The sequence below is a fragment of the Somniosus microcephalus genome, chromosome 22, assembly GCF_052327205.1.
Source record: "Somniosus microcephalus isolate GS21.2 chromosome 22, FLI_Smic_1.0, whole genome shotgun sequence".
In the NCBI taxonomy this organism is placed as follows: Eukaryota; Metazoa; Chordata; class Chondrichthyes; order Squaliformes; family Somniosidae; genus Somniosus; species Somniosus microcephalus.
In genome coordinates, this window is record NC_141008.1 from 22,250,379 (window position 1) to 22,267,862 (window position 17,484).

The 17,484-nt window shown below is 43.9% G+C and overlaps 1 protein-coding gene across 11 annotated transcripts in view; it reads right to left on the reverse strand.

Annotated features, from left to right (window-relative positions):
• LOC147102099 (general transcription factor II-I-like) overlaps positions 1-17,484 on the reverse strand; it is a 209,191-nt gene that overhangs the window by 146,914 nt on the left and 44,793 nt on the right. For all 11 annotated transcript variants that reach the window (XM_085964295.1, XM_085964294.1, XM_085964296.1 and 8 more), the window contains one exon: positions 5,692-5,795. In XM_085964295.1, the coding sequence (XP_085820421.1) occupies positions 5,692-5,790 (99 nt within the window). In that variant the 5' untranslated portion in view covers positions 5,791-5,795. The remainder of the gene's footprint in view (positions 1-5,691; positions 5,796-17,484) is intronic.

Sequence of the window (17,484 nt, forward strand, 5' to 3'; positions counted from 1 at the left end):
CAGCATTCCATTAGCCGTTTTGATTATTTCTGTACCTGTTCATGACATTTTAATGATCTATGTAACTGTATCCCAAAGTCTCTTTGGACCTCCACTGTTGTTAGTTTTTCACCATTTAGAAAGTACCCTGTTCTATCCTTTTTAGGTCCAAAGTGGATGACCTCACATTTGGAAACATAGAATGGTTACAGCACAAAAGGAGGCCATTCGGCCCATCGAGCCCGTGCCGGCTCTCTGCAAGAGCACTTCAGCTAGTTCCACTCCCCTGTCCTTTCCCCGTAGCCCTGTAAATTCTTTTCCTTCAGGTATTTCTCAAATTCCTTTTAGAAAGCCATGACTAAGTCTGCTACCACCGCCCTTTCAGGCAGTGCATTCCAGATCCTAACCACTTGCTGTGTAAAAATGTTTTTCCTCATGTCGCCTTTGGTTCTTTTGCCAATCACCTTAAATCTATGTTCTCTGGTTCTCAACCCTTCCATCAATGGGAACAGTTTCTCTCTATCTACTCTGTCTAGACCCCTCATGATTTTGAACACCTCTATCAAATCTCCTCTCAACCTTCTCTGCTCTAAGTAGAACAACCCCAGCTTCTCTAGTCTATCCACGTAACTGAAGTCCCTCATCCCTGGAATCATTCTTGCAAATCTTTTCTGCACCCTCTCGAAGGCCTTTACATCCTTCCAGCGGGTTAAACAAGGGTGGTGCTGTTGTTGTTTGGCGCACCGACCTCTACCTAGCGGAAGCTGAACGCCAACTCTCCGACACCTCCTACTACCTCCACCTGGACCATGACCCCACTACCGAACATCAAACCACCGTTTCCAAGCCTGTCACTGACCTCATCTCTTCTGGAGATCTTCCCCCCGCGGCCACCAACCTCAGTTCACCAACCCCGCACAGCCCACTTCTACCTCCTTCCCAAGATCCACAAACAGGACTGCCCTGGTAGACCCATCGTTTCAGCCTGTTCTTGCCCCACCGAACTTATCCCTTCCTATCTCAACACTATCTTTTCTCCCCTTGTCCAGTCTCTTCCCACCTACATCCGCGACTCTTCGGACGCCCTCCGCCACTTTAACAGTTTCCAGTTTCCTGGCCCCAACCGCCTCCTTTTCACCATGGACGTACAATCCCTCTACACCTTCATCCCCCACCAGGATGGCCTGAGGGCACTCCGCTTCTTCCTTGAACAGAGGCCCGACCAGTCCCCATCCACCACGACCCTCCTCCGCCTGGCTGAACTTGTTCTCACATTGAACAACTTCTCCTTTGACTCCACTCATTTCCTCCAAATCAAAGGTGTTGCTATGGGTACCCGCATGGGTCCTAGCTATGCCTGCCTTTTCGTGGGATATGTGGAACACTCTTTGTTCCAGTCCTACTCGGGTCCCCTCCCTTACCTCTTTTTCCGGTACATTGATGACTGTATCGGTGCCGTTTCCTGCTCTCGCCCTGAACTAGACAATTTCATTCACTTTGCCTCCAATTTCCACCCTTCCCTCACCTTCACATGGTCCATCTCCGACTCTTCCCCTTCCCTTCCCTTCCTCGACTTCTCCGTCTCCATCTCTGGGGATAGGTTATTGACCAACATTCACTACAAGCCCACTGACTCCCACAGCTACTTGGACTACACTTCCTCCCACCTCGTCTCCTGTAAGGACTCTATTCCATTCTCCCAGTTTCTCCGTCTCCGCCGCATCTGCTCCGACAATGCCACCTTCCACACCAGTGCTTCCGACATGTCGTCCTTTTTCCTCAACCGAGGATTCCCCTCTACCGTGGTTGACACAGCCCTCGACCGTGTCCGTTCTATCTCCCGCACCTCTGCCCTCACCCCTGCCCCTCCCTCCCGGAACCACGATAGGGTTCCCCTTGTCCTCACCTTTCACACTACCAGCCTCCACATTCAACGGATCATCCTCCGCCATTTCCAAAGTGATCCCACCACCAAACGCATATTTCCCCTCCCCTCCCAGCATTCCATAGGGACCGCTCCCTCCGAGACACCCCAGTCCACTCCTCTATCACCCCTTCCCCCGGCACCTTCCCGTGCAAGCGCAGGAGATGCAACACCTGCCCTCATACCGCCCCCCCTTCCCACTGTCCAGGACCCCAAACACCCCTTCCAGGTGAAACAGCGATTTACTTGTACTTCTTGCAATCTAGTATACTGTATTTGCTGCTCACGATGTGGTCTCCTCTACATTGGGGAGACCAAACGCAGATTGGGTGATCGCTTTGCGGAACACCTCCATTCAGTCCGTAAGGATGACCCCAAGCTTCCGATCGCCTGTCATTTTAATTCACCACCCCATTCCCACTCCGACCTCACTGTACTTGGGCTCTTGCATTGTTCCATGGAAGCTCAGCGTAAGCTCGAGGAACAGCACCTCATCTTCCGATTAGGCACTTTACAGCCTTCCGGACTCAATACCGAGTTCAACAATTTCAGATCATAACCTCGGCCCCCATTACATTTTTACTTATTTTTTATCCATACCTTTGTTTTGGCCCTTCCCCACCCCCCCCTTTTTTTTCCTCTCCCACATGGCAGCTGTCTCCCATTCTCCAGCACGTTTCACACCTAATCTAGAGCCGTCTTTTGTCTCCACTAGTCCTATCACCATCTCGTCTTGTTTTGAATACCTCTTAATGTCTCTTCACTTCTCTTTTGTTCTCTCCCAGCCTGGCCTTTTAATTTATTTCATTTCCTGTGCTTTTCCAGTCTTGACAAAGGGTTTGACCCGAAACGTTGACTCTATTTTCTCTCCATGGATGTTGCCTGGCCTGCTGAGTTTTTCCAGCATTTTCTGTTGTTATTTCGGATTTCCAGCATCTGCAGTATTTTGCTATCGTCCTAGTGCTGACCCTTGGGGAACACCACTGTATACCTTCCTCCAGTCCGAAAAACAACTGTTCACCACTACTCTCTGTTTCCTGTCACAGAGACAATTTCATATCCATGCTGCCACTGTCCCTTTTATTCCATGGGCTTCAACTTTGCTGGAAAGCCTATTATGTGGCACTTTATCAAACGCCTTTTGGAAGTCCATGTACACCATTTCAACTGCACTGCCCTCATCAACCCTCTGTTACCTCATCAAAAAACTCGATCAAGTTAGTTAAACACAATTTGCTTTTAACAAATCCGTGCTGGCTTTCCTTAATTAATCCACACTTGTCCAAGTGACTGTTAATTTTGTCCCCGATTATCGTTTCGAAAAGCGTCCCCACCACTGAGATTAAACTGACTGGCCTGTAGTTGCTGGGTTTATCCTTACACCCTTTTTTGAACAAGGGTGTAACATTTGCAATTCTCCAGTCCTCTGGTGCCACCCCTGTTTCTAAGGAGGATTGGAAGATTATGACCAGTACCTCTGCAATTTCCTCCTTAACTTCTCTCAGCACCCTAGGATGCATCCCATCCGGTCCTGGTGGCTTATCTACTTTAAGTACAGACAGCCTTTCTAGTACCTCCTTTTATCAATTTTTATCTCATCCAGTATCTCCACTACCTCCACTTTCACTATGACTTTGCATCTCTTCACCAAGGAAGAAGATGCTGCCAAAGTACTCATTTATTACCTCAGCCATGCCCTCTGCATCCATGCGTAGGTCTCCTTTTTGGTCCCTAATCGGCCCCACAACTCCTTACTAGCCATTTACTATTTATATGCCTATAGAAGACTTTTGACTTCCCTTTTATGTTAGCTGCCAATCTGTTCTCATACTCTCTATTTGCCCCTCTTATTTTCTTTTTTACTTCCCCTCTGAACTTTCTATATTCAGCCTGATTCTCACTTGTATTCTCAACCTGACTTGCGTCAGACACGCTCTTTTTCTGCTTCATCTTACTCTCCATCTCTTTCGTCACCCAGGGAGCTCTGGCTTTAGTTGCCCTACCTTTCCCCCCTCGTGGGAATGTACCTCAACTGTACCCAAACCATCTCCACTTTAAAAGGTAGCCCATTGTTCCATTACAGTTTTGCCTGCCAATCCTTGATTCCAATATACCCAGGCCAGATCCGTTCTCAACCTACTGAAATTTGCCTTCCTCCAATTAAGTATTTTTACTCTAGATTGCTCCTTGTCCTTTTCCATAGCTAATCTAAACTTTATGATACCATGATCACTCTTCCCTATATGTTCCCCTATTAACACTTGTTCCACTTGACCCACCTCATTCCCCAGAACCAGATCCAGCAATGCCTCCTTCCTCGTTGGGCCGGAAACATACTGATCAAGAAAGTTCATGAACACACTTCAGAAATTCTTCCCTCTCTCTGCCCTTTGCACTATTACTGTCCCAGCCTATATTAGGATAATTGAAGTCCCCCATTATCACTACTCTATAGTTCTTGGACCTCTCTGTAATTTCCCTGCAAATTTGCTCCTCTATCTTTCCAACTACTGTAGTTGGTGGCCTATAGAATACACCTAGTAGTGTAATGGCACCTCTATTATTTCTTAACTAACCAAATAGATTCTGAAATCCATTTGCCAGTTTTCCCAATCACTTAATCGATCAATATCCCTTTGTAATTTTATGCTTTCATCGACACTGTCTACAATGCCGCCTATCTTTGTGTCATCGGCAAATTTGGATATGTGACTTTCTATGTCATCAATAAATACAGTGAATAGTTGAGGCCCCAACACAGATCCCTGTGGGACACCATTAGTCACATCCTGCTAATTAGAATACCTACCCATTATCCCTACTGCCTGTCTTCTGCCACTCAGCCAATTTCCTAACCAGGTCAATAATTTGCCCTCAATTCAATGGGCTTCTAACTTAGTTAACAGTCTCTTTTGTGGGACTTTATCAAACTCCTTCTGGAAGTCCATATGAATAACATCCATCGACATTCCACTCTCCACTACTTTAATCACCTCTTCAAAAAGTTCAATCATGTTTGTCATGCATGACCTACTTTTCACAAATCCATGCTGGCTCTCTCTGATCAACTGAAAATTTGTGGTGTTCAGTCACCCTATCCTTAATTATAGACTAACAATTTCCCGACAACAGATGTTAGGCTAACTGGTTTATAATTCCCTGGTTTCCCTCTCTCGCCATTTTTAAATAGCGGGTTGACGTACGCAATTTCCCATCTAAAAGGAACGGTTCGTGAATCAAGAGAACATTGGAAGATTATAGTTAGGGCATCCTTCCTATAGTGTGGAGCCCAAAACTGTACCCACTATTCCTACTGTGGTCTTAAGGTTTTATATAGATTCACCATCACATCTTGACTTTTATATTCGAACGCATCAATGACCACTGCTGGATTCACGACGGTGCTTCGAACTAAATGAAGCATAGGGTAAAGGCACTTTTACGTTACTGTGATGCAATCACCTTCCGACATTTGGGTCTTGCATAATCGATAGCATTCCCCAGTGTGACTCACATAACCTCCCTTGTTCCAGCAGCAGTGGAGACCCACATTTAAGCTTCTGAATCTGCCTTTAGAATTACCTTCACCATGGATTCAGCTGGCCTGCAGCATACTTGTAATGTAAAATGGAACAGTAATGCAGATGGGTCTTTTGTCATCACTCTCCCAGGACCCACTGCATTGAACCATAATGTAAAAGTGCCTTAAGTAACATACTTAAGATTGTTAATCAAATGACATAATCAAGAAGCTTAAATGACAATTTAATAAACTCGTAATAATTTACCATCGACTCCAGTGCTGACATGAGGAATTTCACTGCCAGAAGATTTTCAGCGCTGGAGGGTTCCTCCTGTATAATTGTTGAAGTTCCAACTTGTGCCATGTTTCCTGAGCGGTGGGGTAGAGGAGAAAAGACAGAAAGAGAGAAATCCATTAAAATAGGTGTGCAGAGAGGAGAGTCTATGTGCCGACTCCCAAATCATAAAATCAGGCAAAATATCAGAATACCTAAAATTATTCAACCTTGATTGGCTGTCCTTTTTTACATAGAAATTACATAGAATATACAGCACAAAAACAGGCCATTTGGCCCAACTAGTCGGTGCTGATATTTATACTCCACATTCGTCTCCTCCCATTCCACAGCCTCATCGCAGCCTTTCAGCAGATCTTCCTATTCTCTTTTTTCTCATGTACTTGTCTAGTTTCCTTCTGAAAGCACCTAAGCTATTTGCCTCAGCCACTTCCTGTGGTAGCACATTCCACATTCCAACCACTCTGGACATTAAGGGGTAATCTCACTGAGGTGCTGTAGATGATTAAAAGGAGTTGCTAGGGTAGATAGAGAGAAACTATTAATCCTGGACATGATATTTCCTAGGACTGATGGTCCTCCACACAGATCCCAAACAGCATTCCATCACCTGTGTTTAGTAATTTTCAAATCTTGCTCCTAGCCAGTTAATTCTATTAACCCATTAAAAATGTCCATATAGTATTAACTGCTTCAACCTGGAGTCTGTTCCACAAATCTGTGCCATGGGGTGGGGGGGGGCAATACCTCTCTAATTTCAGCCTTGCTCAAAACGTGTGTGCTGCCCTCTACTTCTGCATACACAAATTAATTATCCATTCTTCGTACAGGAAACTCTCGTTTAAATGGCACCTAAATATCCAGAATTCTCTATTAACTGGCAAAAATCTCACTCCGAAAACACCTCCATAACCAGCAATGTTGCCGAGTCCGAGTCTCCCGCAGTGGCCGAGTTAGTCAGTGGGGGTAGTTCTCCAAACTGCCACTACTCTGCTTCTTGGTGCTGTCGGAAGTCGGAACACCTCAATAACATGAGTCTGACTCTCCCGCGCTGCCGGTAGTCTCTTCTGATCCGCCATTTTACAGGGGTACTGTGGGTCTCCCACGCTGCTGGTAGTCATTGCATTGCATTACCCTCCACCATCCATTTAACACAACATTCTTGATTTTTTTATTTTTCTTTGTTAAAAATAGCTTCGGTAGATAACCCTCTCCGTCATCCGGAATTTTTGATCAACCAGCCAGCAACACGCCGGTCCCGTCAGTGCCGGATACCAAAGAGTTTCCTGTATTTTAAAGATCTGGATTGTTTCTCCTCCCAATAGCTTTCTCTCTAATGTAAACAAGTTCAGGTCTGTTTTCCTTCAAACCGCTTGTGGCAATTTCCTTGGTACTATCGCCATATAAAAAACGGATGAGACAGAACTCGCTTTGTGTATATAAATATAAATTGGCACATTGTGCTCTGTTTAAAAGTAAACCCAAGGCTGAGGTAGGTCTAAAATGGCCACCCAGCTCCAATGTATCTGACTTCTGGGAAAAGGCTTTCGTTTTCAATTTCTGAACAGTTTTAATGTGTTAATTAGGCTGGGAAGACCACACTTAGATGATGTGAACATTTTGCTCATTGACATTCCCATTTCTGAATCGATCGAACAATCAGTGGAAATATTAACCATTAATATGCACTCCAGGCAGTTCAAGGCTAATGGGATATTTAAGCCTCTAGCCTGCGATAAAGACCTTGAAAGCTTTGGAACCAGAGAGGCCGTGGGTGAAAAGGAATCAAAGAAAGTGAGTGCTGGGTTGTTTCCACACCATTGATTAAAAAAAACGCTCACTACATTTACTGCAGTCAGGGACAGGCTGTAGTTCTAAAAATAGCAGACCGTTTACTTATGTCATACTCATGACTGTGTTGCTCTGTATTTATCGGACTTGCTTAATTTCTGTAAACAAAAAATCTAGTTGGTTAATTCAGAAACTGTATCCAACGCAAAGTGTGGTGTATTAATAATACTGACTTCCAGAGTAGCTTGAGAGAAATAAAGTTCACAGTGCATTACTAGTCTAGGATCGTGAGAGTCCTAAGGATTTGAGGTCAGTGCAGGGGCAGAAATCTGTAAGGGTGCAACTTCTGGTTTGTAGGGAACTCAAGCGCTGCTTATAAAAAGTATTGCAAAATCATTGCAAGAGGAAATATCTCATTATTATACCTTAAAGTTACACTACACTGGTAGTAGCGAGTTGGGAGATATCTATACCATCACCCCTATTTAAGGAGGGAGACAGAAAGCAGGAAACTATAGACCAGTTAGCCTAACATCTATCGTTGGGAAAATGCTACAGTCCTTCATTAAGGAAGCAGTAGCAGGGCATTTGTAAAATCATAATGCAGTCAAGCAGAGTCAGCATGGTTTTATGAAAGGGAAATCACATTTAACAAATTTGCTGGAGTTCTTTGAGGATGTAACGAGCAGGGTGGATAAGGGTAAGCCAGTGGATGTGGTGTATTTGGATTTCCAAAAGGCATTCGATAAGGTGCCACATAAAAGGTTACTGCATAAGATAAGAGCTCACGGAGTTGGGGGTAATATATTAGCATGGATAGTGAATTGGCTAACTAACAGAAAGCAGAGAGTCGGGATAAATGGGTCATTTTCCAGTTGGCAAACGGTATCTAGTGAGGTGCCACAGGGATCGGTGCTGGGGCCTCAACTACTTACAATCTACATTAAGGACTTGGATGAAGGGACCGAGTGTAATGTAGCCAAGTTTGCGGATGATACAAAGATGGATGGGAAAGCAAGTTGTGCAGAGCACTCAAAGAATCTGCAAAGGGATATAGACAGGCTAAGGGAGTGGGCAAACATTTGGCAGATGGAGTATAATGTGGGAAAGTGCGAGGTTATCCACTTTGGCAGGAAAAAAAAACAAATTATTATTTAAACGGAGAGAGATTACAAAATGCTACAGTTCAGAGGGACCTGGGGGTCCTTGTGCATGAAACACAAAAAGTTAGCATGCAGGTACAGCAAGTAATCAAAAAGGCAAATGGAATGTTGGCCTTTATTGCAAGGGGTTGGAGTATAAAAGCAGGGAAGTCCTGCTACAACTGTACACGGTATTGGTGAGGCCACACCTGGAGTTTTGGTCTCCTTATTTAAGAATATACTTGCATTGGAGGGAGTTCAGAGATGATTTACGCAGTTGATTCCTGAGATGAAGGGGTTGACTTATGAAGAAAGGTTGAGCAGGTTGGGCCTATACTCATTGGAATTTAGGAGAACGAGAGGTGATCTTATTGAAACATATAAGATACTGAGGGGGGGCTCGACAAGGTAGATGCAGAGAGGATGTTTCCCCTCGTGGGGAAATCTAGAACTCAGGGGCATAGTTTCAGAATAAAGGGTCGCCCTTTTAGAACTGAGATGAGGAGGAATTTCTTCTCAGAGGGTCATAAATCTGTGGAATTCTCTGCCCCGGAGAGCTGTGGAGGCTGGGTCATTAAATACATTTAAGGTGGAGATAGACAGATTTTTGCAAGATAAGGGACTGAAGGGTTATGGGGAGCAGGCAGGGAAGTGGCTTTGAGCCCAAGATCAGCCATGATCTTATTTAATGGCGGAGCAGGCTCGAGGGGCCAAGTGGCCTACTCCTATTTCTTATGTTCTTAGAATGCCAGATCCCAGAATCGTTTTACCCTTTTCTGCATTCCCCCCCAAAAAAGTCTTCGAAAGTGTTCCAAAACCATACAAAATATTCCAAAAATGGCCTCAGCATGAAAATTAGAATAGCTTGTTTCCATTAGATAAATGCCCTCAAGAAGAATCCCATATTTATGTTTACTTTTGTTAACAGCAGCTTCACAACTGGCTACTTTTCCAGTGGTAAGTCAGTAATTATACCCAAGTCTATTTCCACTTCAACTAGTGGACATTCCTTTATTATGTAACTATTTCATGCTTGCTGTTCTCAGGTGTGCGTGAATATATTTAAATATTATAAATCCACTAAAATACCATTAGATATTCCATGGTATTGCTCACTGGTAGTATGGAATACAGGCCAGGAAATGGAACAATCGGGTGAACAATAGAGCGCATGAAGAGCAGCAGAGTAGTCAAGGTGGGAAATACAACATGGATCCAAGAAATGAAGCAGCTGGTCAAAGGGGGGGGGGGGGTGGAAGAGAATGAAGCACGTGTGGCCAAAGATGGAGCAGGATCAGTTTCTTTTTATCTAGCAACAAGTGGCAATTTCCAAGGCTTGAGGTGTGCCTGAGGCTAAGGCTGGAAGCAGTAGGTTTCAGTTCTGCGTAACATAGCATGTTTGCAGTATCATTACACAATACAAGCTCTTGTACATATGAACATTGCTTTCCCCATTGGTTACCCCTCATAAAATTCAAAGTATTTATTAACCCTAATAATGGCTTTCCTGGATTTCAGTCCTTTTCCATCACTAGTGAGGGAGTAAGGTGGGGCAGGGGTCTTAAAGCAGCAAGTCTCAACAGAGTCTAAATATAGCAAGTCTTGCAGTTATTTAATTTTTGAAAAACATATGCATTACGCACCCTCCCCCCTCCAAAAATCTAGTGGTGTCATCAGACTTAGAAGGGAGGCAATCTTCAATCTGCATTCTGGAAAGTGATTTTACAGTGCTTGCAATAAGTGGGATCAGTCCATTCTGGGAATTGTAGTCTTCTTCCTGATTGCGCCATTTCATTCTGGGTAGCCTACAGTTGACACGGTAATTACATAAAAACAGCACAAAACAGGCCACTCAGTCCAGCTGGTCTATGCTGGTGTTTATGCTCAACACAAGGCTCCTCCCACCCTGTATTCATCTAACACCATCAGGAGATCCTTTAGTCCTTTCTCCCTCATGTACTTATCTAGCAGCCCCTTAAATGCATCTATGCTTTTTGCCTTAACTACTCTAAATGATAGCGAGTTCCACATTCTAACCACTCTCTGGGTAAAGAAGGTTCTCCTGAATTCCCTATTGGATTTATTAGCGACTGTCTTGTATTTATAAGAAACATAGAAGATAGGAGCAGGAGTCAGCCATTCGGCCCCTCGAGCCTGCTCCGCCATTCAATGAGATCATGGCTGATCATCCAAATTCAGTACCCTGTCCCTGCCTTCTCCCCATATCCCTTTAGCATCAAGAAATATATCTAACTCCTTCTTGAATATATTTAATGAATTAGCCTCAACTGCCTTCTGTGGTAGAGAATTCCACAGATTCACCACTCTCTGGGTGAAGAAATTCCTCCTCATCTCTGTCCTAAATGGCTTACCCTTTATCCTTAGACTGTGACCCCTGGTTCTGGACTCCCCCGCCTTCGGGAACATCCTTCCTGCATCTGTCCTCTAGTTTTGGGACTCCCCGCCCTATCAAACCCCTTCATAATTTTAAAGACCTCCATTATGTCACTCAGCCTTCTCCTTTCTAGAGAAAAGAGCCACTGCCTGTTCAGTATTTCCTGTTAGTTATAACCTCTCAGTTCTGGTATTATCATTTTTTTTTTTAACCTTCTCCAGTGCTTTTGTAACATGGAGACCAGAACTTTGCACAGTACTCCAAGCGTGGCTTAACCATTGTTCTATACAAGTTTAATATAACAACCATGCTTTTCAATTCTATCCCTCTAGAAATGAACCCCAGTGCTTTGTTTGATTCTTTTTATGGCCTTGCTAACCAGCTAATGACTGTGGAAAGCCCCATGAACTCAAATCCTAGGTACCTGTAAAAGGGGCAGATCTCCAAAGGGAAACACAGAGACTTCTAAACACAGAAATGGTAACTGTATGGGTAAGTTTTTGCTCCAAACATTTTTAATAATATGGCCCTGGATTACTGACAAAACAACCTGGCAACTGAAAAGCCTGTACTTGATATTTTTGACTCATAACTAAAGACAGATCTTGCAGTCTGTGCATGTGCTGAATTTCCCAGGATCAGTAGCTGCAATTATTTAAAAAGGGAAGTAGACAAAAGGCTGGAAACTATAGACCAGTTAGCCTAACATCTGTGGTTGGTAAAATGTTGGAGTCCATTATTAAGGGAGCAGTAACAGGACATTTGGATAAGCATAATTTAATCGGACAGAGTCAGCATGGTTTTACGAAGGGGAAGTCATGTTTGACAAATTTGCTCGAATTCTTTGAGGATGTAACAGGGTGGATAAAGGGGAGCCAGTGGATGTGGTGTATTTGGACTTCCAAAAGGCATTTGACAACGTGCCACACAAGATTACTGCACAAGATAAAAAAATCACAGGATTGGGGGTAATATACTGGCATGGGTGGAAGATTGGCTATCTAACAGAAAACAGAGAGTTGGGATAAATGATTCATTCTCGGGTTGGCAATCAGTGTCGAGTGGTGTTCCGCAGGGGTCAGTGCTGGGACCCCAACTCTTTACAATCTATATTAACGATTTGGAGGAAGGGACAGAGTACAACATATCCAAGTTTGCCGACGATACAAAGATGGGAGGGAAAGCAGTGAGTGAGGAGGACATAAAAAACCTGCAAAAGGACAGACAGGCTAAGTGAGTGGGCAGAAGTTTGGCAGATGGAATATAATGTTGGAAAGTGTGAGGTTATGCACTTTGGCAGAAAAAAAATCAAAGAGCAAGTTATTATCTAAATGGAGAGAAACTGCAAAGTGCTACAGTACAAAGGGATCTGGGGGTCCTGGTGCATGAAACACAAGGTTAGTATGCAGGTACAGCAGGTGATCAGGAAGGCCAATGGAATCTTGGCTTTTATTGCAAGGGGGATGGAGTATAAAAACAGGGAAGTCTTGCTGCAGTTATACAGGGTACTGGCGAGGCCACACCTGGAATACTGCGTACAGTTTTGGTTTCCATATTTAAGAAAAGATATACAGGAAACTTTCGTTTAACCGGAGGCTAAAAGTCCAGAAAGCTCTATCTACCGGCAAAATTCAGGAGCCGTTTCCTATAAGTTTTATTACTTCTCGTTACTTTTTTTTCCCCCCCCAGTCAGGCTCTGCAAGGTCTAGCTGAAGCTGTTGCTTAGATACAGAGATGCTTTTAAGCTGCGGCCGACTGTTTTGAAGCTGTGGGTTTGTTGATTCACACGGAGCTGAAAAGCATGTATGTTTTAACATTAGCGCTGGTTTATACAGCAGTTTTGATGGGACGGCACCAGCTCGGTCCCGTCAGTGCCGGATACCAGAAAGTTTCCTGTACTTGCTCTCGAGGCAGTTCAAAGAAGGTTCACTCGGTTGATTCCGGAGATGAGGGGGTTGACTTATGAGGAAAGGTTGAGTAGGTTGGGCCTCTACTCATTGGAATTCAGAAGAATGAGAGGCGATCTTATCGAAACATATAAGATTGTGAGGGGGCTTGATTGGGTGGATGCGGTGAGGATGTTTCCACTGATGGGTGAGACTAGAACTAGGGGGCATAATCTTAGAATAAGGGGCTGCCCTTTCAAAACTGAGATGAGGAGAAACTTCTTCACTCAGAGGGTAGTAAATCTATGGAACTTGCTACCTTAGAGAGCTGTGGAAGCTGCGACCTTAAATAAATTTAAAACGGAGATAGACAGTTTCCTAGCTGGTATGGGAATTAGGGGTTACGGAGAGCGGGCAGGGAAGTGGACGTGAGTCTGTGTTCGGATCAGCCATGATCCTATTGAATGGCGGAGCAGGCCTGAGGGGCCGTATGGCCTACTCCTGCTCCTACTTCTTATGTTATGTTCTTATGTAATATTGCTAGAATGTTTTTATTGAGCCTCCTGCAGTTTCTTTCAAATTTTGAAAAATAATTGCATTTTTCATCTAGCTTTTCCTAAAGTCTTTTTTTAAAAAAAAGCAGGTTCAAATAAAATTTTTGCCAGAAATCTCAGTTACAAAACATTACTGCCAGGCCCATACACCCCGACCCTCCTCTTATCAATGTTCCCTCTCCACAGATATCAAACCTAAGGAGTTGCCCCTGATGCAGTCAAACCCCAGCAACTCTATCACAGTGCTGCAAAATTCCAGAAGCCCTGCACCCATCCCCACCACTCCAGCTCTGTAAAACAGGAGGACCATTCCCCAGTACAGCTAAACCCCACTTCCCATCCACACTACTGTTAAATACCATGGGCAGGATTTTCATTGGGCCGTGGAATCAGGATTGGAGGCGTGTGGGGGGTTAAAATCCCGAAATCAGGGGTCCCGACCCCATCCCGCCTCCATGCCAGTTTCAAAGGAGGCGGGTACCCGCCCCACACTGGGACCCGCCTACCCGAGGCGGGAAGGGATTAGTGTCAATTAACTGCCTGTTAACAGGTAGTTAACAGGCAGTTTTTAGTCTAATCCCTATTTTTAATGCTGAAGTGTGGGATTCCCGACGGCTCCAAACCATGTCAAGTTTGCGAGGCAGGCCGTCGGGTTGAAGGACTTGGAGGGGTCGAGATGTCGGTGTTCAGGTGAGTGATGTGTGCAAAGGTAAGTGTGTTTGGTGTGTCTAAAGAAGTTTAAATTACCTTTTCAGCCTTCCTTTCTTTAGGTCTCGCGAGTCCCTCATCTCACCGGCACAGAAAGCAGAATGGCTGCGAACTGTCAAAAGTGACAGCCTTCAGCTTTCTGTGCAGGAGAGATTTGTAACCGAGTCTGTGGAGAAGGGCTCAGGTTAGAAGTAAGACTGTCAGTGTTTGACAGCTTCAAACAGCTGTGAAACGCTGATATTTCATCTGTCAAAACCTCTTGACAGATGAAATTTCAATCTGTGACGTCACCTGTTGCCGGGTGGCCTTTAATTGGCCTGCTGAGCCCGCTGGGCGGGCTTAACAAGGTCAATCAAGTTAAAATTGCGTGGATTGGCCACATCTCCTACCCGACTCCTGAATGAAAATCCAGCCCCATATATCTACCTCCAACTCGTACATCTTGCATATCTTCTGACTATGTATGCTCAGCTTTAAAACTGTTAAGGGAGTTTGCACATTCTCCCTGTGTCTGCGTGGGTTTCCTCCGGGTGCTCCGGTTTCCTCCCACAGTCCAAAGATGTGCGGGTTAGGTTGATTTGGCTATGATAAATTGACCCTTCGGGGATTAAATACGTGGGGTTACGGGGATAGGGTGGGATATGTGTCGGTGCAGGCTTGATGGGCCGAAATGGCCTCTATCTGCACTGTGGGGATTCTGTGATTCTGTGAAATTACAGGGTAGGTAAAAGAATAAGTATTAAATCCTAATTGGTGTATCCACAAACTACAACCAGACCCAGAACGATGCGATGGCACATCTATATAAAACCTGAAAACCACATTTGGAATAGTGGGTACAGTTTTGGGCTCCACACTATAGGAAAGTACTAGATTGTGAGAACCCTGCTGAGATTTACCAATGCAAAACATTACTTTGTAGAATTTAAGATACCACAGAGGGATTGGCAGATAGCCATTCTGATTGCTCCTCAGATACTCAATACTTTACTATGCCAGAAATAACCGGTAATTGGCAGGGAAATAGGCAGTATTTCACCTTTATGGCAATAGTATAATTTGGCCTTGAAGAATTACATGCCATGGGAGGAGAGTCTCCACAATCTCAATGATTATTCCAAATGTAGTCCTGAACCTAGGTAGCAGAATCCCAACCAACACCAGATTTCTTTCTTTTAAAATCACGTGTGTAGCAAAATCAAGGAATAAGGCACAACACTGGAGGCATACTCCAGGATTTCAATGGCAGAGGAATATTTTATCCCTCACTGCAGAATCAGAATCCTAATAGAAGCTAAAAAATTATTCAACTATTCTACTAGAAAAAAATAATTTGGCCAAAACGAATGTTTCCCATGCAAGACAACTGAAGATGCCTGCCTAAGCAACCCTAGGAAGGTAAGGGAAAGAGTTCTCACATTGCACGTAAAGGGAAAGTTATATGCTTCCAGTACCCTAAATAGACCAACATCTTGTAACCAGCTCTGACGAAGGGTCATCTACCTGAAACGTTAACTCTGTTTCTCTCTCTACAGATGCTGCCTGACCTGCTGAGTATCTCCAGCATTTTCTGTTTTTATATCAGATTTCCAGCATCTGCAGTATTTTGCTTTTGTATCCTGTAACTATTGTTGAACTCTCATCCAAAATATATAAACATTTACAATTAATGGAGTCAGACAAGTGAGTACATTCGTCCATCTCCTTACACATCAGTTACTCTTCTCCAAAACATCATGCCATATATATGTACAGAACCAGCATAGAGGGGATAGTATGTAGATCCACTGTGATCATCAGCCTCTATACTTGGTGACCTAGAAGCTGTCTCAGCAGCTACTATTTCTTCTATCAAACTGTTTCTTGATCCTTAATTTGATGTAGTAATGTTACATTCAGAAGCCCTGGAAAAGTTTCCAGTAACATTAAGATAAAATTTGGTCACATCAGGAAAGTGCTTAGTAAAGGTTATACTTCATTGTACCATGTACTGGATGGCTAGAATCAGAAAAAAATGAATAGTGTAGCATTTATTCTCCACTTGAACTAAGTGAATCCAAATTGACTATCTAAAAATGTCTATGTTTCCAATTGGCCTCACTACATTACCTGGCTGCATGCTCACGTAACTTTACTCAAGCTAGTTATCTGCATTTCTGTCAATTTGGGTGGAATATGTTAAAGTAATAACCAAAATGATGTGCTTATCTTGGGCATTTAACAACATGTACCGACTACTTCATACTGCTGTAATCTGATTGGAGATATAAAACAGCCCCAGTTACCACCACTTAGTGATTTGTTTTTTTTAATTTAAAAAACAAGCACTTGCATTTAAACTGTTCTTTTACTGCAGCCTGGGTCAATCCCACAATTACGTGTGGATAGTGCTTCTGCACATGTGTAAATTAGCTGTGACAGTTTGGTCAGTGCATGTGATACTTTTGTTACAACACTGCATCATGACTTCACCACAAGTAAACCTGCTACTTCCTCCAGAACAGCACATTTACTGGTTGCAGGAAGATCAGTAGTAGACAGGGAAACAGTTTTTAAAAAACAGAACTTCTAGGCCACAGGTTTTAAAAAAACTTGACAGGTTTAGTTTTAGGTTGCTGCCAACTGTACATGAACCATGTGGGATCCAGCAGCACAGGAATGTTTATATAGCAGCCCTCAGAGAGCAATGTCTCAGAGCTCTTGCAACAACATGAGAAAAGAAAAGATGGTGAAAAAAAATGATTAGGGAGAGGAGTTTTAAGGAGGGTTTTGAAAGCAGGGAGGGGGATGACAGGGCAGAAGGACTTTGGGAGGGAGTTCTACAGGATGAGGGCATAGTGGCTAAAGGAACAGCTAACAATGGTGAAGGAAAGGGAGCAGGAAACCAAGAGTAAGGGTCCATATACAGTGGAGGAGATCAAAGGAGGCAAGTGGAAAAAGGCAGGGGAATGATTTGAACATAAGGCTGAAGATCCTGCAGAGGATCTGTTGGGGTACAGGAAGCCAGGGGAGTCTGACGAAGAAGTGCAATGGATTTGTGGGCCAATGTGTAGAGAACAAGGGCTGCAGCTTTCTTGACAAGTTGTAGTTTATGGACAGTGGAGGCAGGAAGGCTGGCAAATGGAGCTTTCAAGAAGCCAAGCTTTGAGGTGATGAAAGCATGGACTATGGTTTCTGAGAGAGGAGGTGGGAGAAAATGGTATTAGCAATGCATTACACGAGGAAGAAAATTCAGCTCAGGGTCAAGCACCTCTCTCGGAGTCCAGGAAATGGAGTCCAGAACTGCT